This window comes from Hemiscyllium ocellatum, chromosome 3 (assembly GCF_020745735.1).
Source record: "Hemiscyllium ocellatum isolate sHemOce1 chromosome 3, sHemOce1.pat.X.cur, whole genome shotgun sequence".
NCBI classification, from domain to species: domain Eukaryota; kingdom Metazoa; phylum Chordata; class Chondrichthyes; order Orectolobiformes; family Hemiscylliidae; genus Hemiscyllium; species Hemiscyllium ocellatum.
This window is the reverse complement of record NC_083403.1, coordinates 110,987,903-111,013,602: the sequence shown is the minus strand read 5'-3', so window position 1 is coordinate 111,013,602 and position 25,700 is coordinate 110,987,903. Positions and strand designations below refer to the sequence as shown.

Genomic DNA, 25,700 nt, shown 5'->3' with positions numbered 1-25,700 from the left:
CCAACCTGGACTCTGTCTTACTAACTCCTTTTGATGGGCTTTTATTTTTATTACTGCAGCCTCTTTTGGCTGTTCACTGGCATGCAAAAGTACCTGTGTTCTTAATTGGTGTCTGTTCGGGGTTCCCCCTGTGGTGGTGAAACTTCTACATTATGCCGCCATGTAGTCATGGACTACACCGAAGGCATATTGACCTTGCGTATATATATTCACGATTTTGCCTTTTGCTGTTCAAGTGCTTTGAGCGCTACCTATGCAGACTGCCTTCCATCAATCCTTCCAGACATAACTGTTTCTAACTTATCATTTACCATAGCCCATCCTGTTCGGGGCAACCTTGCTACATATTTTCATAACCCCATATAGAGGGTCTCCTCAGCTGTGTCTAGGAGGTTATCATTTACTCTTCCCTATCTTCATCCCCCATCTATATCCACCCCGTTGTGTGATTCCTCTGTGTTCAGAATTCTCTGAGCTGGGATTTCTCCTGTATCCCTAGCTATTTCCATACTGACTTGGGGTAAAAGAACTGCCTCCCACTTTGTCCTTATATTGGAGACGGTCCTCAGTTTCTTTGTGTTTAGTATCTCTATTAAGGCATGTTTAGTGTAGAGGATGATATTTCCTCTGATTACTATGGGCTCACTAACTCTAACGGCACAAGCAGCACAGTCCAAGGCTGCTATGCACCTGGGCAACTCGGTGACTACTGGCTCTTCTGTAGTTAAGTAGTACCCTATGGGCCTCCTTTTACTACCATAGTCTTAAGTGACCACTGCGGAGTAAAATCGTCCCTTGTTATTACAGTGGATGTGAAAATCTTTGCTGTGATTTGATAGCACTAGCCCGGGGGCTGATATGAGTTGAGTTTTAAGCTGACTGTATGTCTCCTCCTGTTCTGGCTTCGAGGTTACAGGTTTCCAGGTGGGCTTGCCTCCTTTTAATTAATCTCTGATCGGTTCAGCCAATTATGCGAACTAGAGTACAAAGCTTCGACTGTAGTTGAATAGCCCCCAAGACCTTTTTGACTCCCCTGACTTTGGCAGGTCATGGCATCTGTTGGATTGCCTTCTTATGGTCGTTGGGTATTTTTTTGAGTCCCTGGGATATAAGGTGTTCTAGGTATAAGACTTGTCTTTTGCCAATTTGTGCCTCTGTGGGGCTAATCTTTGATCGTCTGGTTGCCAATTCCTGCAGCACTAGACATAAAGCTTCTTGGTGTCCTGACTCTGATTCTGAGGCAATTAGGATATTATTTACATATTGGAGGGCAGTGCTACCCTCTAGAAAATCTACTCTCTTCAGAATGTCACTCTTCACCCTGTGAAAAAATAGTGGGGCTGTTGTGGAACTCTTTTGGGAGGTGAGTCCACCTCTACTGCCTGTCCCTTAGTGTAAAAGTGAATTTATTTTGGGACTCGGTGTAACGGGATAGACCAGAACTTGTTGGCTATGTCTAGAACAGTAAAAATCTTGTGTCCGGGGCCATACCATTTAAAATGGTGGGGAGTCTGTTACAATGGGGTGCAATTTGGAGGTGACCTTATTTACTCCTGTATAATCAATGGTGAGTCTGTAGCTCCCATTAGGCTTTATTACTGGCCACCTTGGGGAATTAGTTGTACTTGTGGTTTCTTTCAGGATTCCCTGTTTCATTAGTCCTTTCACTGTCTCAACAACCGTTTTCTCTGCTTCAGGTTTTATTGAGTATTGCCAGTGGGCCTTCTGGTCCGATCAAGATACCCGTTATGGGGTCTAAGTTAACTAGACCTGTATCTAACTTTTTGTATCTGCCCATGCTCCAGGGGCCGAGGCGCAGATGGCTCAGAGTCCCCCCTTTTTTTGAGGTTCCAGTCCCTACTGGCGACTATCGCCACTTTAATAGGTTCGAGGTGATTGGTAAGTTTCCGAATCTTGGTCTTTCGACTGTTCTGTTTGGGCATAAGAAATTTACATTCTCTCATGAGATCATTGCCTATTATGGTGCCATCATTATTTTGGCATACGTAAAAAAGTTTACTTCTACAAGGGTAGCTTCACTTAGGTAAGCTGGTACCCCAGTGAAGTGAATCATTTTGTGTAGAGTAAGGGTAAGTTTGTAATGGATATGGCCGCTCCTGTGTCTACTAGCATTTCCCATTTCCTCCCTCCTATTACTGCAGGCGTGTAAATTCTCTCCCCTCCATTAGCCTCACGAATGGGGGCAGCTGGCTGTCAGCTGTGCTGACCTTGGGACTCCTGTGGTTCTATGGTGTTTGGGGGTAACCAATGCTTTTTCCAGCATACTGCTTGTATGTGTCCTATTCTGTTGCAATGGCTGCAGTGTTTTACATTGCTCCCTGCTTATGGGACCCTACATTCTATAGCAAAGTGTCTCTATCGGCCTCAGTTGTGGCAGGATAGTTTTATTCTACTCTTTCCTTCATTCTGGTAGGCTGCTTTGTCAGGTCTTACCTTTATTGCAGGAGCTTCTGCCTCCTGCATCCCGCTAGCCCACTCAACTTGATCATCATAATCCTGGGACATTGTTACTTCCGTTATCAGGATGGCTTGGAGGGCAGTAGAGAATCCATCTCTAAAAGCTTGGATGAATGCCTGATCCCCCTGACCTGGGTTCGCTTGCCCTGAGCATTCCTGATAGACCCTAAATAATCGTTCCCATACTCCGAGGCTCCTTCCCCTTTAAGTTGTTTAGTGGTTATGATCTTGCTCCGGTTTGTGGGAGCATTTCCTAGCTCTCTCTGGATTTCCTCTTTAAAATTGGCGATGGGGGCCTGCTGGGCATCTATCTTGGCTATAAGGGTGATGACAAGTGTCTGCCGTCTTCCCCATAAGTCTCGGCTGTTATGATGTTTCCATTTGTCCGCCAGGCAAGCGGCCCGGACTAGCTGATGTATGTCTCTCCGGTGCAGTTGGTGCCCGACCCATACACTGTCCAGCTCTTCCCAGAACCTGGTGTTCGCATTCCGGGGCTTTAATTTGTCCAGGGAGGCCATAATTTACTGTCTCTCCCCTGGGGTGAAGGATTTATAATTTGCTTTGGGTTGTAAGTCTGTTCCTCCTCTCGTAACTGGCGCTAAGTTATACTCTTGCATGGTTCGTCCATCAGAGGGAGCAGTTGGTCCCTGCTGAGCGGTCTCGTAAAGAGGAAGCAAATCTACACCTGAATATTTGTGCACCCTTCTTAATTCCTGCTCCAACTCTTGCATTCTGTCTTCCAGCTCTTTAGCTTGTTCCTGGTCCTTTCTCCATCTGAAGAAAGGACTCATGCCCGAAACATCGACGATGCTGCCTGACCTGCGTTTTTCCAGCAACACATTTTCAGCTCTGATCTCCAGCATCTGCAGTCCTCACTTTCTTCTTTCTCCATCTACTTGCGGAGACACTCATTAGTTCAATTAGACCTGCTAATTGGTGCGCTAACATTACCCCTATCTTTTTAGTTGTGTTCCGTTTCTGTCTATCTATCCACTGTCTCAGTTGTGCTAATGTTTGGGATGGATCCCATCTACTTTTTCTTCATTTGGTCTGTCAAAACCTTGTCTGCCTTGTATTTCTCATAAGAGAACCTACAATATCCCTCTTAAAACTTTCATCTGCCATTTAGTAGATTGTGTACCCCTGGATACCACCAACAGTAAAGTGTTCCAAGCCAGTGGGGACTTCTCTACCCTCGGCCAATAATACTGTCCCAGCACTGTTCGTATAACCGTAGCAGCCTCCTAGCAAGGTGTGCTGTCTACCAGTGGGACCTCTCTACCTTCCCGGCACCACCACTAGTTGGTACCAACCGTTGGCTGGGAATGCTAGCTCAACAGGGTGTGCTGTCTACTGGGACTACTCTATCTCCCGGCCACCTCGACTGAGCCAACGCATCTTGGTAGGCCCAGAAACCTACCTCTAACCTGGTGTGCTCTCTAACAGTTGGGACTCTTCACCCTCCTGGCCACTGCCACTATTCAAGCTCTGTTGTTCTACTACGGACTGACAGGATATCACAGTTACTCAGCATTCCCCACCTTGGTAATGTGTGCTCCACTGAGGTTTGGCTCTTGGTCAGAGTGATCAGCTCCTCTTCCTCACGACATTGGAAATTACAAGTACAAACAGCCCCCAACTTTTAATTTAACCTCTAACTGGACTCTGTGTTGTTCACCCCTGCAGAGTCCAATGTTATCCGACTTTGCCACTTGTGCTTCACAACTCCTAGTGCATTTGGTGTTTCAATTCCCACTTCAAATGCCAACCTTTGTGTGGGAGCCTACCCTTAGGGCAGGGTTTTGAGGAAGGTACTACCTTGTCCTCTGGCTGCATCAGCACAAACAGCAGGTTCTTACAACAGTTAGTACAGTAACACTTATTCTCCACAGAGATGCACTTAAATTTTTAACTCAGTACTGTAGCAAATTAGACACTACAATTGGTATTTCTTTTAAACTGTGTCTTTGGCCCGGTCTGACTTTTCTCGTTTGCAGGTACAAATTTGCTCTTATCCTGGCTCCCCGATCGTGGCCTTTGTCAATGGCACCATTAATAAGAGCCCTGCTCACAGCGCCAATTGTTTTGGGAAAAATAATCAGTCTCTGAGTCAGAGTTTGGGTTCAACAACAGTTTATTGCACAAGGAAATACTGAAGCTCTGGGGCAAGATAGACACAACAGCACAGTGGTCAGCTGTCAATCTTCTCTCCATCTGTCAAGATACTTTTATACATTTTGTAATATAATAGGTCAGTGATGAGATTATTGTCTTTAATTATTGTAAACATTGCAGAATCATTGATAGTTTTGGTGCAGTCATTGTCAGTTTCAACATCTGCGTGGAAATCCATTACTACAGTATTGAGTGGTAATCACTCTTCCTGAGAAGGACGGTTACTGCAGTCCTGGCTAATAGCACTTTGTATTGTGTCCATATCATCCAGTTAGCATTTCTATCCAAGGTGTTGGCTTGACCTAGACTCTTCGGCGGGCAGTATATGCTACTCAATAGACAATAGGTGCAGGAGTAGGCCATTCAGCCCTTCGAGCCTGCACCGCCATTCAATATGATCATGGCTGATCATTCCTAATTAGTATCCTCTTCCTGCCTTATCTCCAAAGCCCTTGATTCCACTATCTTTGAGAGCTCTATCCAACTCTTTCTTAAATGAATCCAGAGACTGGGCCTCCACTGCCCTCTGGGGCAGAGCATTCCACACAGCCACCACTCTCTGGGTGAAGAAGTTTCTCCTCATCTCTGTCCTAAATGGTCTACCCCGTATTTTTAAGCTGTGTCCTCTGGTTCGGCACTCACCCATCAGCAGAAACATGTTTCCTGCTGCCAGAGTGTCCAATCCTTTCATAATCTTATATGACTCAATCCGATCCCCTCTCAAGTCTTCTAAACTCAACTCTAAGCCCAGTCACTTCAGTCTTTCAGTGTAAGGTAATCCTGCTATTCCAGGAATTGACCTCGTGGTATTCTCTGTGTATACTCTTGTGTATTCTCTCCCCCACCTGCCTTAAACTAATCAACTAGGCTGTGAGAGCATTGTGCTGGCATCCAGGTGGCCCCAGGCAGTATCTGTGTTTGCTTTGCTGTCTTGCTCCATATTGTGGTCTGGCAGCCATCTTTTGTGTCAAGTGGCCAACTTAGGCTTAGCAGCCATCTTGTGTATCTCTGTGCCTAGTGTCACCCTGCCCTGTGCCATCTTTCAGTTCAGCCCCTTGCTGAGATATTTGGATCATCGTTAGTCACAGGTGAGGTGCTAGAAGACTGGAAGTTGGCTAACGTGATTCCACTATTTAAGAAGGGTGGTAAGGAAAAGCCAGGGAACTACAGAGGTTCCTCATGGTAGACTGGTTAGCAAAGTTGATCACATGGAATAGAGGTAGAACTAGCCATTTGGATACAGAACTGGCTTGAAAGTAGAAGATAGAGGGTGGAGGGTTGCTTTTCAGACTGGAGGCCTTTGATCAGCGGTGTGCCACAAGAATCGGTGTTGTGTCCACTCCTTTTTTATTTGTCGTTTATATAAATGGTTTGCATGTGAACATAGGAGGTATAGTTAGTAAGTTTGCAGATGACATCATAACTGGAGGTGTCGTGAACAGTGACGAAAGTTACCTCAGTACGACGGGATCCTGATCAGATGGCCCAGTGGGCCAAGGAATGGCAGACTGAGTTTAATTTAGATAAGTGGAAGGTGCTGCATTTCGGAAAGGCAAATCAGGCAGGACTTATGCACTTAATGGTAAATTCCTAGGGAGTGTTGCTGAGCAAAGAGACCTTGGAGTGCAGGTTCATAGTTCTTTAAAAGTAGAATTACAGGTAAATAGGATAGTGAAGAAGGTATTTATATGTTTTCCTTTATTTGTCAGAGCATTGAATATAGGAGTTGGGAGGACACGTTTAGGCCAATATCGGATTACTGTGTGTAGTTCTGGTCTCCCTCCTAGAGGAGGGGTGTTGTGCAACTTGAAGGGTTCAGAGAAGATTTACAAGGATGTTGCCAGACTTGAAGGGTTTGAGCTATAGGGAGAGGCTGAATAGGCTATTTTCCCTGGAGCGTCACATGCTGAGGGCTGACCTTATACAGGTCTTTTTCTCTGCGATGGGGGAGTCCACAACTAGAGGACATTTGATGAGGGTGTGAGGGGAAGATTTGATAGGGACCTAAGGGGCAACTTTTTCACGCAGAGGTTGGTACATGTATGGAACGAGCGGCCAGAGGAAGAGGTGGAGGCTTGTCCAATTACAACAGTTAAAGGTGATTTGGAGTTGCCAGTTTTGGACTGTGGTGGACAAAGTTAAAAATCACAGCACCAGGTTATAGTCCAACAGGTTTATTTGAAAGCATGAGGCACTGCCTCAAAAGCTGGTGGCTTTCAAGCATTTAACAGGCATCTAGATGGGTATATGAATAGGAAGGGTTTAGAAGGGTATGGGACAAGTGCTGGCAAATAGGACTAGAATTATTGAGGATATCTAGTTGGCGTGGACGAGTTGGACCCAAAGGCCTGTTTCCGTCCTGTGCATCTCTATGACTATTTTATGTACCAAGCAGCAACTATAGTGGACAGCATTTAGAGTTTGAAATAAGATTCATGGCAATCTACAGAAGTTTAGCTATATTTATGCAGAATCTAGTGTGTTTATTGTATTCTGCATCCACTGTTGAGCTCACCAAAGCTTCAAGTTCCATCTCACCATAAGCCATAAACTTAAGTGTTCAAAACGTTGTTGGATTTATCATATGAAAGATTTCAGTCACAGGTAATTACTATAATTAGTTGCCTTATTGTTGCATTTTGTGATCTAGCCATGATAATCAAACCTTAGACGTGCACAAAGGGGTCAGTGGCACAGTGAATGGTCACTTCTGCAGACAGTTAATTGCAGTTGGAACTTTTTATTTTTCTTTTGTGCAAGTCTTGCAATCCATTCACCTGTCTGTGACAAAAGACAACAATAATTTATAGGATGTGACTGTTTTGGTTGCACAGGTGCAAATTAGATAGACTTCTTTCAGAAAATTATAGCTTGGGCAGTGCAGTGTATCAGGATCATGAAACATGATGTACTGTGCAAGGGAAAAAGATTGCTTTGGAACCTCAGAACTTTGGAAATTTCAGAACACTTTCCGTAACTTGGTTGCACGTTTCTCGTTCTGCTAACCTAACAGTTGTAGTTGCATCCTGTGTATATTTATATGGGAGCAAATTTTCATTCAGTTAATGCCCACTATCTGTCTACAAGTAGATGCAGTTTATGTGCAATTCATGTGGGTATGGTGTAGATTAAACGATTGGAGATTGATAGCCACATTGTCATTAACTCTATTATCATTCTTTCATGCAACTGCAAGGATGTCAGAAGGAGAACCTTTTTTTTCCATCAAATGATTCTGTACGTTCCTATGAAACAGTACAGTTGTATTCCCACTGGGTATTGCATGATGTTTATACCTGTGCCATTACAAAGACTGCCAACTTGTACCTTCTCAGTGTTAGACTCAAACTTTCTAGCTTCTGCAGTCCTCACGTTCTCTTTCCTCCTTCGTGTCACTTGACTCTGCCTCACCCCACCTCATTTGGTAAAACTTGCATTTGTGCCTTTGTAACCCATATATTTGATTAATCCAAAACATTCTTGGCTGGTCTTCCAAGTTCTACCCTCTGTAAATTTTGTTCTCTAAACTCTGCTGCCCTTGTTCTAACTCAAGCTTAGTCTCTTTTGCTCATCACCCCTGTTGTTGAATTGATTACATCAGGTTTTGTTTATGCAATGTCTCTACAGCATTTGCAAATTTCTCCACGGTCTTGTGTATCTTTTTAATCTCCTTGAATCTAAATTTCTAGCATTACGTCTATGGTTCTCTGATTCTGGCTTCTTAAACAGTCTTAATTTAATCCCTCCTCTATTGGTGACCATGCCTTCAAAGCACTCAACTCTGGATTTCTCATCCTAAATCTCTCTACCTTGTTTTCTTTTTAAGATGCACCAACTTCTTTAACCAAACTTTTGGTCATTGAGCCACAAAAGGTCATGTTAAGAACAACATCTAATTATGCTTTCTAATTTTTTTCTGACATAAGCCACCTTGGGATGTTATTATGTTAAATACAATGTGTAGATTATGTCTTTCTAAATTAGCCCTCGTCTTCTGTGTTACAAGGAGAAGGTGCTTGATTTTTCTATCCTATAGCTGAAGTTCCTCATCCCTTCTGAATTGTAGGTGTGTTGAGAAGAATGGCTGTTTTTGATTAAGTGTCCAGAACAATTAATTTTATAATAAGGGCAGTGACTCCGTTTCATCGTCTGGCTATGGGTACCAGTAACAAGAAACATATGTCCATTAACTGTACATTTTGGGCAACAATCCATAACCCTAGGATAGTCGGGGAATAAAAATAACTTCCACGATAGCTCTCACTTTGCATAGTGAGGCCCAGTGAATCAGATTGAGATTTTATACTTCAAAGACTAAAGATTCACAATTGTAATTCAACATTGTACTTCCACTTTATAGGATTTGGGTATGCCCCTTTCAAAGATCAATGTTTTCTGAGTCCTGTGTAAGACCCTTGGACTTATGAATAATCTTCAAAGCACCGTTATTGGTGGAATGAGACCAAAATGCTGGAAACCCAATAAAATAGAAAATGATGGAACAACTTGAGTGAAGCTGCATCTGAGGGGAGAGAGAGTTGGCGCTTGGTGACATTTCTGAATTTACTTTGCAAACTTTTTTTCAGTTGCATTTTCTTATGAAATTTGAACCAGTTGTAAAAGAACCCATTATATTTCAAGGTTCTCTCAATTCAAACATATTGGAAACTGTCCTGCTTTCAGTGTAACTGTTGGAAAATACCCTAAAGGATAATTTTGCCTTAACTGACATCCATTTCTCTTTTCCGGTTTGTTTAAAAGAAGTCACCTTTGACTTGTTTTTCCTTTATGTTCCTGGCAGCGGTTGTTGCTGCCAATATTCTTCAGAAGGTTTTCAGATTATTTATGTTTGAAGTGATTGACTGCTTTGCTTTTCCTGCTAAAAGTTTCTCATTTAATTGACTGTCTCCTTGGTTTTATCTGGTGTCTTGTCAGCGAAGCTTCGTATCAGTCGACCAATGCCAACACCAAGCTTATTGAATATTACATATTCTGTCTAATGACCACTTGCCATTACTTCATCTGTAGAATCAACGTTGTCTGCCTCAATGTTCCACAGATTAAAAAATACTCGGTTCAGGTGCAGAGTTGGAGAATGGTTGAATGATGAATGTTGGGACTTCTAAAGGATAATATCTGAGATTCTAACACTTGGCGGTAATAATGTTGCCAATTTCATATATATATTAGAGTGCCTTGATGTAGTTTCTAGCACTTTAATTCTTGTCAAGTTTTTTATTTTCTGACGCCAGCTTTTGATTTGAGAGCTAAGGTATCCAAACCAGGAAGCAGCCTGTTCCCTATTTTGGGGAAGAGCTGACAGTCCATTGTTCTAACTCTGTGTCTTGATAAAATCCAGGTGTTTTGTAAATGTTGACCAAGATAATTTAAGCATGTAATTCAAGGAAGTTTTGTTTTACTCTATGCAAAATAGTTGTTTGTTGAGTATTATTGTAGTCAATGTGGATAAAGGGTACCCCACTTTTTAGGCTTGAAATTCATCAGTAAAATTAGATTTGTTACCTCGTATTATTGAGAAGGATTGGAAACACTCTGTGCTGTGACTTGGGAATGTGTCACATTTTCCTTGATTATTATTAAATATCCTTCTGTTTTGGGCATTATTTTGCAGATTTTCTTTTTTTTCCAATGTCGTCTTGATTTTCACATGGAAGATGATAAAACTTTAGTTATATTGATGAACGAGGTTATTTATGTCATTGTTATATGATTATTTTTGTGCAAATGCAAAGGCTCAGCTTGAGTATGGATGTGTGCTATCATTGAGATTTTACCACCAGATCGGGTCACTTGTTGCTTCTCAGCAGATCAATGCAATGCAACTGGAAGTTGTAACAAATGGCTGAATTTATTTTTGTCATTAATAGCTGGGAAATATTCATCAGGGTTGACAACAGAACATCAGTAATATCTTTTCTTATTCAGTCTTAGTGTTGAATTCCCTGCCTCAGTTAGGATTTCAGTTACTGAAGTCTTATATGTTCTCATTATTCCTTCTGCTGTGATTTCAGGATAATTTTTTAAAAAATCTTGGAAATCTATAACTGACATGTTTAGATGCAGTAGAAATGCCATTCGGAAATAATTCTGGGGGAGAAGGGTGGGATGATGTGATTTCAGATTTGATTCTTTTAAAATAGATTTATTGTGCATTTTCCTGAACTATTCCTTTTAGCACACTTTTTCAAATTGCCAATATCTTATTGATAGGTTAGGCTTATAAAACTATTTTACTACAGTTTGTATCTAAGATTGAATTTAAATCTGAGCTGTAGTAATATTAAACCTTGATGGAAGGTGTAATCTACATATCCTGACTGCATTTAGTGAACTAGAACTGTGGGTTCTACTGCTGAAAGCTAACTGCTGCTGCTTTTAGCTACTCTTGCCTGGTGATCTGCTGCCATGGTATTCCACAACTTGTTCACCTCTCTCCCACTGTAGTTTGTCTGCAACATCTCTGTGATGGTTGTTGTTCAACTACACTTTTTAAGACCTTTGTTTGCTCTTGCAATCTTGAGTACCACTTCATTTGTCTTATTGCCTGTATATTGAATCTTTATTCTGTCTTAGCATCCATATTTTAAAGGCTAAAGACTCAGTAATATTGCAAGGTCACTCCTATAAATCGTAAGGCAATGCTTTTGTTTTTACTTTTTAGCTTCAAAGGCCATAATATGTATTACTGTAAAATAACATACATCAGACATGACAAAGAAATGTGATCTATGAAGTGACAAAAGCTGGTTCTGCATCACTTGCCATGGTATTCTCTGCCAATAATTGAAAACAGGGCATCCTTCAAAAGGTTCTGTACTAATAATTCTGCCCCATGTGTTTGATTTCTTTGTTTTGCATCTTGGTTCAGCAGCTATTTTCTGCTGAAAACTTTGCTATTGATGTTCCTAATGTTTTCATTCACTGCCATCATTTTTAAACCTTTATCTACAGTTTTGAGGAAAGTCCATTTTGAGTGATTTGAAGGGCTTCTGAACATGCTTTGTGCAGTTTTCTTTTGGTTTGGATAAGCAGTATCCAATCCTTCAAGAAAATAGAATGCATTATAATTGTAAAACATGAACAAACTGGTAAATTTTCTGCAGGATTGGTCCCGACTTGTCAGGGACTAGTTTTGTAGTTTGATGTTTATCGTGATCTTGTTGCAATCTAATCAACACAGCTACAGAGTAATGTGTTTGTGCTTCATGAAAATGTAAGCAGGCCAAAATAAATGCCAATTAAAAGGAGGAAACAGGACAAGCTTGGTCTGGGAGGTGGGTTTTGGAGAAGATCTTAATAGAAAAATGGTAAGTAGAGTGGTGCAGTGAAATAATTAGAGATTAGGGTCTTGCCAAACAAAAACACAAAAGTATATTGAAAGGAATGGACGATGTACAGGTGAGGAAGGGTTTAAAATCTGAGTGTGAGAAACAAAAGCTAAAATATTCAAGGGTCAGGAGCCAGTATAAGCTGGTGAACTTCACTGAATTGTGAAAGACCAGAAATTGAGCATAAGTTGTATTTCTATAGCACTTCCGGATCTTCCAACATGTTTTCTAGGTAATAAAGTACTACCAAGTGGAGTTACTGGTAATATCGGAAGTTTAGCAGATAAGTTGCACTCAGTAGCATCCATCTAACAGTAGTCAGATAATAACTAGGTAGTCTTTTTTTCTGTACTGACTGAGGGTTAAGTATTGGCCAGAAGCAAATTCTCCTTCTCTTCTTCAAAATAGTGCAGTGCAATTTTTTATGAGAAAGTAGACTGGCTTATTTTATTATTATCTGCTTATTATTATTATCAGTTTATTATCTCTCAAAGCTTGACCTTGAAAGTGCAGCCTAGGTTATTCTCCCAAGTTCTTGAAGTAGAACTTAAACTAACAACATTTGACTGATTGGAAATTTTGTCACTGACGTACAGATGAAACTTGAAGAGCAAAAAACAGATAATGGATAGCCAACATGGTAAGCATTGGATTGAGTCTAACAATTGTGAGTGAACATTTTGACTGCCAATCTTTGCCTATTTTAGTCCATTTTGAATGTTAAACTACTGAAAATGTCATCTTAGTTATGGAAAGCCCATTGCACCCAAAACTCTACTCTTGAGTTAGGTAAAATGCCCAGCATGTGAAAAGAAAGTCTAAAGTTCTGTTTCTGTAGCATCCTTTCATTTGTGGTAAATTACATTTTCAAGCATAGCTATTTTGTCAGTGAACCCAGGAACCAAAGTGTACATTTTAATGCCCCAAAAGCAGCCATGACGTAAAACCAGATTAATCATTAAGATGACAGAGGTTTTGCTTTCATTTCAATAAAGCAATATGCTGATGTAATCTCCCTCTGGCTGGCAGAAGGTAAATCCCAATCTAGTCTAATCCCATTTGCCAGCACTTGGCCCATATCCCTCTAATCCCTTCCTACTCATACACATGCTTTTTAAATGTTGCAATTGTACCAGCCTCCGCTATTTCCTGTGGCAGCTCATTCCATACATGCAACACCCTCTGCATGAAAAGGTTGTCCCTTAGATCACTTTTATATCTTTCCCCTTTCACCCTAAACCTATGCCCTCTAGTTCTGAATTCCCCAACCCCAGGGAAAAGACTTTGTTGATTTACCCTATCCATGCCCCTCATCATTTATTAACCTCTATCAGGTCATCCCTCAGCCTCTAATGTTCCAGGGAAAACAGGCCAAGCCTATTGAGCCTTTCCCTATAGTTCAAATCCTCCACCCCTAGAAACATCCTTGTAATCTTTCTTGAACCCTTTCAGTTTCGTAACATCCTTCCGACAAGAAGGAGACTAGGATTGCACACAATATTCCAAAAATGGCCTAACCAATGTCTAGTACAGCCGCAACATGACCTCCCAATTTCTATATTCAGTACTCTGACCAAGAAAGGAAAGCATACCTTCTTCACTGTCGTGTCGACTTTCAAAGGACTATGAACCTGCACTCCAAGGTCTCTTTGTTCAGCAACACTCCCCAAGACCTTACCTTTTAGGTGTATAACTCCTGCTCTGATTTGCTTTTCCAAAATGCAGCACCATGCATTTATCTAAATTAAACTCCATCTGTCACTCTTCAGCCCATTGGCCCATCTGTTCAAGATCCCATTGTAATCTGAAGAAACTTTTTTTCACTGTCCACTACATCTCCAATTTTGGTGTCATCTGCAAACTTACTAACTATACCTCCTATGTTCACATGCAAATAATTTATTATTGACAAAAAGTAGTGGACCCAGCACTAATCCTTGTGGCATTCCACTGCTCTCAGGCCTCAAGTCTGAAAAGCAACCCTCCACCACCACCCTTTGTCTTCTACCTTCTAGCCAGTACTGTATCCAACTTGCTGGTTTTCCCTGTATTCCATGAGATCTAACCTTGCTCACCAGTCTCCCATGGGGAACCTTGTCGAATGCCTTACTGAAGTTCACATAGATCATGTCCACCCTTCTTCCCTCATCAATCCTTTTTGTTACTACAAAAACCTCGTTCAAGGTTATGAGACACTATTTCCTATGCACAAGGCCATGTTGACTATCTCTAATCAGTCCTTGCCTTTCCAAATATGAGTAAATCCTGTCCCTCAGGGTTCCCTCCAACAACTTGGCTGCAACCGATGTCAAGCTCACCAGTCTATAGTTTCCTGGCTTGTCCTTAGCACCTTTCTTAAATAGTGATACTACGTTAGCCAATCACCAATCTTCTGGCACCTCACCTGTGACTATTAATGATACAAATATCTCGGCAAGCGGCCCAGCAATCACCACCTGAGCTTCCCACAGAATTCTAGGGTACACTGATCAGGTCCTGGGGATTTATCCACCTTTCAAGACATCCAGCGCCACCACCTCTGTAATACGGGCATTTTTCAAGATATCATCAGCTATTTCCCTACTTTGTGAATCGTCCATGTACTGTTCTTCTCCACAGTGAACACTGATGCAAAATATTCAATTAGTATCTCCCCCAATTTCTGCGGTTCCACACAAAGGCCGTCTTGCTGATCTCTGAGGGACCCTATTCTCTCCCTAGTTAGCCTTTTGTCCTAAATGTATTTAATAACTTCCTTTTGGCTTCTCTCTAACACTGCTTACCAAAGCTATCTCATGTCCCCTTTTTGCCCTCCTGATTTTCCTCTTAAGGATACTCCTGAAGAAGGGCTCCTGCCCAAAACGTCGACTCTCCTGCTCCTTGGATGCTGCCTGACCTGCTGCGCTTTTCCAGCAACACATTTTCAGCTCTGATCTCCAGCATCTGCAGTCCTCACTTTCTCCTACTCCTATTGCCTTTATACTCTCCTAATGATTAACTTGATCTAGCCTGTCTATACCAGACATTGGCTTCCTTCGTTTCCTTAACCAAACACTGAATTTCTCTCATCATCCAGCATTCCCTACACCTACCAGCCTTTCCTTTTACACTGACGGGAATATACTGATTCTCGACTCTTGCTATCTCATTTCTGAAGGCTTCCCATTTCTCAGTTGTCTTTTACCTGCTAACATCTGCCCATAATCGGCTTTTGAAAGATCTTGCCTAATACTTTGAAAATTAGCCTTCCTCTGACTTAGAACTTCAACTTTTAGATCCAGTCTGTCCTTTTCCATCACTGTTTTAAAACTAATAGAATTATGGTCACTGGTCCCAAAGTGCTCCCCCCAATGATGCCTCAGTCACCTACCCTGCCTTATTCCCCAAGAGTAGATCAAGTTTTCCGTGTTCTGTTATAGGTATGTGCACATACTGAATTAGAAAATTTTCTTGTACACACTTAACAAATTCCTCACCATCTAAATCCTTAACGCTGTGGCAGTCTCAGTCTGTTTGGAAAGTTAAAATCCCCTTACTGAAATCTCCTTACAAACTTGTTTCTCAAATTCCCTTTAACTATTAGGGGGTCATCCCTTTTCTGATTTCTCAGTTTCACCTGAATAACCTCTCTGGATATATTCCTCCCTAAGTACTGCAGCAATGCCATCCCTAATCCAAAACGCCATTCCCTCTCCTCTCTCGCGTGTCCCTCCCCCCCACCCCAAAAAAAAACCTCCATGAGACCTTCTACCCTTTCTTATAGCATTTGTATCCTGGAACATTAAGCTGCCAGTCCTGTCCATCCCTGAGCCATGTGTCTGTAATTGCTATGATATTCCAGACTCATGTTCGTAACCATGTCCCGAGTTCATCTGCCTTCCCTGTTAGGCCTCTTGCATTGAAGTCGATGCAGTTTAGTTTATCAGTCCTACCTTGTTCGCTGCTTTGTCCCTCCCTGCCCTGACTGTTTGACTTGCTTCTGTTCTCAACCTGATCTCAGACTGATCTCTTTCCTGACTATCTGCCTGGGTCACTTCCGTCCCCCCCCTCCACTTTAGTTTAAATCCACTTTGGCATTTTTTTTAAAAGAGATCACATCTTTAATACCTGTGATCATTTAGTCCTTTTGGCACTATCCTCAAACCTAGAAGAGTCTTGAAAAATTGTGCTGTGTTTTCCACAAATTTCAATGCATATTTCATCAACAAATTAAGATTCATTCATTTGGACTGGGTGACTTTTCTATTTTGAGTGCATTTCTTTCCGTCCTTTTATCCTATCCAGTATCATTCCTGCTTCATCCTATACTGCTATATTAACTGCATGTGTTGTTAATATGGATGCAATGTACTTTAATGCTTGGATGGATTATCACTGTGGTTTATATCATTCTAAAGTTAAGGTCTTGACAGAATTTTTGTTTTTGTTCACTGACAATGAACCCTCTCTAGTATAACTCCTGTAAGTGTGATGTAATTAGGCCACATTTTGTGCAGAAGACTTTAAATAGTAAAGAGATTATTGTAGTATTGGAATATATTCAAACGGATTTCGCTCTTTCACTCCATTGTCCCTGTTTTTTGTTATTGTTTGCACTTCTAAAATACTCTAAATTGAATTGAGCACTTTTATCTGAAATCCTCACATCCTTTTTGACAGAAGTATTAACTAATTTATTTCACAATGGATTTCTGGTGCAGAAATAGTTTGTTTAGTCCAACAAGTCCATACTGGGGTTCATGTTCACTTGCATCTAAATCTTTTATATCTAAATGTCCCATTGTAAATATTTATTCCCTTCTCTGCATAGGCTTATCTTATTTTTTTCTTAAATTTATCCATTATATTTGCTTCAAATAATCCCTATGATTATAATTTTCATAGTTTTTGCTATTCTTTGGGTGGAAGATTTCTTTTGAGTTCCCTTTTAAATTTCTCAGTGACTAGTTTTATTGATGTCTTCTTGTTCTGCTGTTCTCAACAAAAGGAGACATTTCATCTGTACAATTTATGAAAACCTTGCACAATTTTAAAGATCTCTAGTAGATCATCTCTTAGCCTTTTTTTGTTTTCACAAGACACCTGGGCTTTCTGATCATGTGTACCTATTTACTTCTGGTACCATTGGAAATATCTGACATATCCTCTATTAGTGCCTGGCAAGAGAACTGGAGTGTTTAACTTGAAACAAGAAAACATTGTCAGAATAATGGAGAGAGTAATTTCAAATGAAAGTGTTGGATCTTGTAAGTGGATCTTGCGATATATAATGTCAGAATTATGCTCTTTTTAAATTCTCTAGACACCAGTGAAAACTAATCTGATTAGCTCTCTGTGAAAAATATTTCTTTCCAGAGGATTTGCAGTGAACACAACTCTAAATTCCTCAATTTTTCTTTTCACTGTTATCATGCTTTTTGTATAGACAAATAGTGTAATTGATGCAGATGTAATTTATCGTTGTCTTATGCAGTACTCAAATTTTTTAGCCATGCATGAATGTCTGTTTATGATCCAGTGTAGAATACAGATGTGGTGTCATCTATTAATTAGTGAAAGGGAAATGAAAAGACATCTAGTATCATACTTGAATAAACAAGATTTCAAAATTGAATGGGATGATAATTGGTTTTCATGCAGTGAATTTGACAGAAAAATTCAGATGAGTAATGTACATTTTTGCTTCTTTAATTTGGCAGTTTGCTAGTTAACACAGCCTGTTGACATAAAGGATTAATTGTTTCATTGATAGCTCTGAAATTAAACGCACCAAAAATCCATTAAACACAAATCATTTTCGTGTTTAAAAATTAACTACTGCTTTTTACTAACCCTCTGAAATCTCCAATGGCATTTCGTCAGATTTAGCCACTTTTGATGTTAAACGCTATTGTATTTATGTAATCAAAGCTTTCACAACAAAGCAAAGAAGAAAGGGAAAGTCTGCAATAAGGTAGAAGGCAGTTGCTTTTGCAGGCTAAAGGGAATGGTAATAGGACAAAGAAAGAAACAAAAGATGTATCTAGATGAGATATGATTGTCAGGATAAGGGCTGGGCTATTTAAAATTGAGGTGAGGAATATTTTGACTTGGTTGACAAATGCTTGGAATTCTGTACAACAGAGTGCTGTAGAAGCTTACTGTTTGAGCATATTTATGATAGAAATCAACAGATTTTTGGAGACTAATGACATCAAAAGATGTGGCGATAACGTGGAAAAGTGAATGAACAGCCATTGTCTAATTAAATGGCAACGCAGGTGCAATGGGCTGAATAGCCCACGGCTGTTCTTATGTTCCCATAAATATGGTGAAGGAGATGTCAGATACAAGGTAAAATAAAAAAAAATTGACAGGCCAAGAATATGTTGGATTTCAGCAGACAGAATTTCAGGAAGAATTAAATACAAGGTGAAAAGAAAATATTACGGTTTAAATTCATGTGTGTGTGTCTATTATATATTATTTTTGGCTTGTGTTGCCAATAATAGCAAATTGAGACTGAGCTTCCTAAAATATAGTGATACGCTTGTAAGGAACCAGTTTATTGTTGGGAGTATGATTTGGGTGCTCACTATGCTTGATTTCACTCCAAAAGATGGCAAGTATTTGTCAACCAACGGATTTGTTTTTCTCTCTTTGCTCCCTGAAATTGTTGTGCAGTTACATTTACTGTGGTTTGTGTGGTCAAACTTGATGGTTTTATGATTAGGTATCCACCATTATTTTGATGTTCATTATAACCAGGTGCGATGGGGTCTGCTATTGTAAAATAACTTGCTTGAACTTCAAAAGGATTAAGTATTGTATGAACGCAAGAATTGCTGAAGGATGCTCATTTTCAGTTCTTGATGCGTGTAGCTGAGTAGAGCTTAGTGTATGTCAGACTAGGAGTTTACCAGCACTGACTGAGGGCACAGCTGTCAAGTTTGAACAATGATGTAGTGCCCGTTACAGTTTGTGCCCAACATTAGCTGTCTTATGCTCTTAATTCAATGAGTAACTTAAAAACAATGTCTATTTGCACAGACTTCTGACTGATGAAAAGCAATTTTTGGTTTGTTTTGATTGATCAAGATGTAGTGGGCAGCCACCATGTTCAGTTAAATGTTTTGTTTATATTAAATCAGGACACTAGATCTTTAAGTCTCTTGAGAAGATTTTAGAGAAGTGGGTTAGTTAATGTGTGAATAGGTAATTTAGATTACTTGCCTGCTAGCAAAAGGTCAGTGGCATAAATTAATTTGATACAATAAATATGGTCAATGAAGAAAGAAAGGTGACCTTCTCATGTTAATTAACTAGCAGTCATTGACAAGAAGTTACCATTTATATTGTCCAAAACCCAAAAAAGTTGTCAACTTTAGGGGTTTTGAAAGTTTGCTGATTTGGGTACAAAAGCTTGCATACTTTTATTGGTTGCAGTTTTGTTTGCGTTTTCAAATTATCCAGAACTTTCTTTTTCATTTCAGCCATTTTTCCAACTGGTGAAGTTACGAAAACTTGGACTAAGTGACAACGAAATCCAGCGACTTCCTCCAGAAATAGCAAACTTCATGCTGTTAGTCGAGTTGGATCTGTCTCGAAATGGTAATTTATAAGAATGAGGTTTTTACTTTTAATGATACTGTTGACAACATTCCCAGAACAGTTAGAATGAGTTAGTCCTTCAGTCTTTACCATCTTCCCAGCTTTCTTGTCTTCATTCCCCTTGTCTAGGTTTTGCTTTTTTATCTGTAACTTTTAATTTTTAAGCAGTGCTGGTCATTTATTATAAAGTGACAACACTTTGTTTAACTACTTCTTGTTATTCTACCTTTCTTAAGTATGTACGTGACCCAGTCTTTTGTGGCGCGGTGGTTAGCACTGTTGCCCCACAGCACCAGGAACCCAGGTTCAATTCCAACTTCAGGTGAATGTCTGGCATTTATACATTGTCCCTAAGTTTGCGTGGGTTTCCTTTGGGTGATCCAGCAGTCCTCCCACAATCGAAAGATGTTTAGGTTAGGTGAATTGGCCACACTAAATTGCCCATAGTTTTCAGGGGTTAGTCAGGGGTAAATGTAGAGTAATGGGGTGCTTGTTTGGATTGGTGAGAACTTGTGGGCTGAAGTGCCTGTTTCCACACTGTAGGGATTCTTCTTCTAATTCACATGTCAGGTGAAAATGACTGCTTTTGTCATCAAGGCCATATTTGAATAATTGTATCAAAGAGTCCTGAAACTGAAATCTGAGAGCAGGGGTAAACTCTCTGCAGGTTGTAATTGTGTGTGGCACAAGAGATGATGCTAGTGGCTGTTGGAGGTGAATTATTTCAGAGACCTCCCCACCCTCACCATTATTTTTTCCTTAGGCAGAGTCCAAGGCTTAACCTACCAGTATGTGTAGGAGTAGAGAGAGACATGGGGTAATATGTGCGAAAATCATTGACGATGACAGAGCAGGTTGAGAAATTGGTTAATAAAGCATTCACAATACTGGACCTTTATAAATAAGGACATGTGGCACAAAAACAAGACAATTATGATGAACATCTCATAAACCATTGCCTAGGCCCTAGGCTTAATTATGCCACTGAACAGCTGCAGGGCATTCTGAAGAGAGAGCAGACAGTTAGCTTGTGGCTCACATTGAAACCAATAATATCGGTAGGAAGAATTGAGAAATAACAAGAATTGAGGGTGCAAAATAGCTCATTAAAATGCAAGACCTGAAAATTTGTAATCTCTGGATTATCCTGGTGCCATGTTAGCGTAGGTGGAAAACAAGTAAATGTGTGGCTGAAGAGTTGGAGCAGGAGGGAGAGTTGTTTATTCTTACTGAGAAGGTAGAACCTGTACAAGTCCAAATGGTTGCACCTGAACGAAAGTGCGACCAGGATCTTTGAGAAAGATTTGCTTTTATAATTAGTGAGGATTTAAACTAAGTTGGTAGGGGGATTGGATAGGCAATGGAGATGCAGTAGGGGGTGAGTATACAGAAAAGTTCAGAAGAACCAAGTCTGTCTGGAAGACAGCGTACAGAAAATTAAGTTAAGGCACAAGGGAGCATGGCATGTTTGGATAGTATTTATTTTAATGCAAGGAGTCTTGCAAGAAAGGCAGATGCATTGAGAGTATTGATTAATGCATGGTGATATGGTGTCATTGCTATCACACATGTTGAGGGAGGGACTGGACTTGCAGCATAGTGTTTTGGAGCTGTGTGTGTTTGTGCACGTGGTAGACCCACTGTAGTAAAGAGTATTAATGTGGAAAGAATAGATCAATAAATATGGGAAAATTTTAATCTTGCAATTTTGGTCAATCATGTTGGAAGGCTGGCTACAACATTATTAATAGCATCAATTAGGGAGAGTTTCATGGAGCCAACTAATGAACAGACTATTGTGGATCTTGATAAATGATTTCTGAGTAAACAGTCCTCTGGGAATTAGTGACCATAATATGATAGAATTTAATATTCAGTTGAGGGTCAGAAAAACTGTTTAAATACAGGGAATTACAATGAAATGAGGATAAAGCCATCTAAAGTGGACTCAAATTAGCAGGAATGACAGTAAGCAAGCAGTAGCAAACATTTAAGGAGGTATTTCGTGATTCTTAGTAACAAAATATATCTTATTAAAGAGGAAAGGGATGGTCGAAATATATTCCACTGTAAAGACTAATGCAAAATATCTGTTTAACTCTTTTGCCATTTCCTCATTCCCCAAAACTACCTTTCCAGATTCATTTTCTGCGGGGCATCTATTCACTTTGATCTCTCTCTTCCTTTTAAAGAAGCTTATTATCGGTTTTTATATTCCTCACTATTCTCCCTTGACTGGATTTGGAGCTATCACTGATTTTATTTTGCTTCCTTATATGTTTTTTTTAATTTCAACTTTATATTCTTCTTAAAATCCATGGTTAGGCATGATTGGTTCATCATTTTCTTAGAACCTTAAAATCTTAGGGTATTTTAGGTTGGCAACCTGTAACCCGTAGGATTCCACATTTCAGTGCTGGGACTGCAACTGTTTACAATTTAAATGACTTGGAGGAAGGAAGCAAATGCACTGCAGCCAGATTTGCAGACAGCACAAGAGTTGGTGGAAAGGCAGGTTGGATGAGGGATGCAAACAGTGTCCAGAGAGATATTGATAGATTATGGAAGTGGATAAAAAATCCCCAAAAGGAGTATAATGTGGGAAAATGTGAAGTTGTTCATTTTGGAAGCGAGAACAAAGGAGCAGAGTATAAATTTAATGGAGAAAAGCTGCAACACAAAGGGATTTGTGCATGAAACACAAAGTTTGCACACAGGTAATCGGGAAGACTAATGGAATGTTGGCTGTTATTTTCCTGATGAAGGGCTTATGCTCGAAACGTCGAATTCTCTATTCCTGAGATGCTGCCTGGCTTGCTGTGCTTTGACCAGCAACACATTTGCAGCTGTGATCTCCAGCATCTGCAGACCTCATTTTTTACTGTTATTTCAAGGAGTTTGGAGAATAAGAGCAAAGAAGCTTACTACAAGGTGCTGGTGAGACCATTTCTCAGTACTGTGAACAGTTTTGGTCCCCTTGTATCATTTCATTGCAGGCAGTTCAGAGAAGGTACAACTGGCTGATCTTTGGATGGAGGAATTGTGTTTTGAATAAATATTAAACAGGTTAGGATTCTGTTCAATGGACTGTTCATATACATTGTGCAGTGTTCAGCAGACCGCCTCCAACAAAGGATTGACTTACTGTTTCTGTGTGGTGTCCTCCTAGCACGATCAACCTAAATGTTGCTATTGTCTAGAAACTCTTAGGTGATTGTCAGTCCATTTGCCCACAATGGTTGTCTGTTACTGGGTGAAATCCTGGAAATCTTGACCTAACAGCATTTTGAATATTTTTACGATCCGTACTGGTGATCCAAGGAAGTGAACTATCATCTTTTAAGAGCAATCAGGAACAGGCAACAGATGCTAGTCTTGCCATTAGTGCTTATATCCCAACACTTAAATTAAAAGTAAAACTCAATTTCATTGCAGTTTTATTTTAGGATTACGATGTATATATTGCAGGATATTAGAGCTCATAAGTTTTGATTTTGTATTTTTAATATTGGAAGAACTGTTATTCTTTCTATATTTATTGGCTCAATGCATGTGTTGTTCTAGTAATGAACCTGAACTTTGGCCTTTTGGGGCGCAACAAGTTGTTATGCTAATAATAATAACAATAATAATAATAAATTTAATGTGACATAGCTTGGCCTGTGTATTATTATTTGTGAACTTTGGAATAATGTGGTCGCTTCACTTGCCCTACTTCACTCCCCAGAGCCAACTCAGCATTGCTTCTTTGTTTTACTGGAAGCTTTGATTGGAAAATTGAGAAAATTCTCCTGTGTTGTCTGTCAGAAATACCCTTCCATGCCACTGAAATCATGGTTTTTCTCAGTCTTTGTTGGCGTAGTTGAAATCTCCTAATACCACTGCTCTATTTTTATACATCCTTGAAGTTTGGAGATGGATTTGCCTGTCTCTGTATGCACTGGTACTCAGTTTTTCTAGCTGTTGCTCTGCTCCTATACTCAAAGACTCCATCCATAAATTATCTTGTAAAATCCTTTATATTTAGAACTGTAACACTATCATTAATGCTAACATGCCACTGTATCTCTTTTCTCATTTACCATTCTTAAGTGCTTGCTATCAAGGATGTTAATGACTAAGTCTACTTTGGTCATATGTAATGTCTCTGTGAATGCAATTACATTACAATTCAATTTAGCAATTGTGCAAATGAGTCATCAACCTTATCACTAGACTGTGAATATTGAAGTTCAGTTTGTTGTTTTATTTGTCACTTTTTTACTATTTCCATACTTTGATTTTTGCAATTCTTAGAATATTTCTAATTTTTCAACTGTATCATAGAATCATACTCTCCCTAAAATGTGGAAATAGGCCATTTGGCCCAGCAGGTCCACACTGACCCTTGGAAGAATACGCCCAGACCCATTCCCTAATCCCTATTACTTTTACACTTCTCCTGACTATTGCATGTAAGCGACACATTCTTCATAACTATGGGCAATTTAGCATAGCCAATTCACCTAATCTGCATATCTTTCCTCTGGGAATATCTGTCCTCTGACCTCATGTCTATTATACTGTGTTTCCCTTCCTGAACGGTACTAGTCAACTTCTTTGTGAGAACGTTGGTCCCAGTTTTGTTTAGGTGCAACCGAGCCATCTTGTATAGGCACCCTTGTCCACAGGACCAGTATCAGTGTTTTAAGAAACCATCCCCCCTCCTGTATGCACTTTTTCTTGTTTCCATATTCACCCACATTTGAATTTGGGAGTAATTAGAGTCATAGAGATGTACAGAATGGAGACAGACCCTTTGGTCCAATCCGTCCATGCCGGCCAGATATCCCAACCCAATCTAGTCCCACCTGCCAGCACCTGGCCCATATCCCTCCAAACCCTTCCTATTCATGTACCCCTTTTATGAATGCCTTTTAAATGTTGCAATTGTACCAGCCTCCACTACTTCTTCTGACAGCTCATTCCATACATGTACCACTCTGAGTAAAAAACTGCCCCTTAGGTGTCCTTTATATCTTTTCCCTCTTGCCCTAAACCTATGCCCTCTCGTTCTGGACTCCCTGACCCCAGGGAAAAGACTTTGTCTATTTATCTCATCCACGCCCCTCATGATTTTGTAAACCTCTATAAGGTCACCCATCAGTCTCCGATGCTCCAGGGAAAACAGCCCCAGCCTGTTCAACCTCTCCCTATAGCTCAAATCCTACAAACTGGCAACATCCTTGTAAATCTTTTCTGAACCCTTTCAAGTTTCACAACATCTTTCCGATTGGAAGGAGACCAGAATTGCACGCAATATTTCAACAGTACCCTAACCAATGTCCTGTACAGCTGCAACATGACATCCCTCCCAACTCCTGTACACAATACGCTGACCAATAAAAGAAAGCATACCAAATGCCTCCTTCATTATCCTATCTACCTGCAACTCCACTTTCCAGGAGCTATGAACCTGCACTCCAAGGTCTCTTTGTTTAGCAACACTCCCTCGGACCTTACCATTAAATGCAAAAGTGCTGCTAAGATTTGCTTTCCCAAAATGTAGCACCTCCCATTTATCTGAATTAAACTCTATCTGCCACTTCTCAGCCCTTTGGCCTTTCTGGTCAAGATCCTGTTGTAATCTGAGGTAACCCTCTTTGCTGTCCACTATACCTCCAATTTTGGTGTCATCTGCAAACTTACTAACTGTACCTCTTATGCTCGCGTCCAAATCATTTATGTAAATGACAAAAAGTAGAGGACTCAGCACCGATCCTTGTGGCCTCCAGTCTGAAAAACAAATTTCCACCACCACAGTCTGTCTTCTACCTTTTGAGCCAGTTCTGTATCCAAATGGCTAGTTCTCCCTTTATTCCTTGAGACCTAACCTTGCTAACCATGGGGAACCTGGTCAAATGCATTACTGAAGTCCATATAGATCACGTCTATTGCTCTTCCCTCATCAATTCTCTTTGTTACTTCAAAACTCAATCAAGTTTGTGAGGCATAATTCTTTTTATGTTTTCCGAGTACTTACATATTGGGTTGAAAGCTTTCAATTTTACTTCGCATGATATTGGTTTCAACGTATAGTCATAGAGTTCTACACCACGGAGACAGACC

The 25,700-nt window shown here is 40.2% G+C and overlaps 1 protein-coding gene across 3 annotated transcripts in view; it reads left to right on the top strand.

Moving 5' to 3' along the window:
- lrrc1 (leucine rich repeat containing 1) overlaps positions 1-25,700 on the top strand; it is a 184,290-nt gene that overhangs the window by 33,442 nt on the left and 125,148 nt on the right. For 2 of the 3 annotated variants that reach the window (XM_060852839.1, XM_060852831.1), the window contains exon 2: positions 19,475-19,592. The exons of the other annotated variant lie outside the window; for it this stretch is intronic. In XM_060852839.1, the coding sequence (XP_060708822.1) occupies positions 19,475-19,592 (118 nt within the window). The remainder of the gene's footprint in view (positions 1-19,474; positions 19,593-25,700) is intronic. 3 annotated transcript variants of the gene reach the window in all.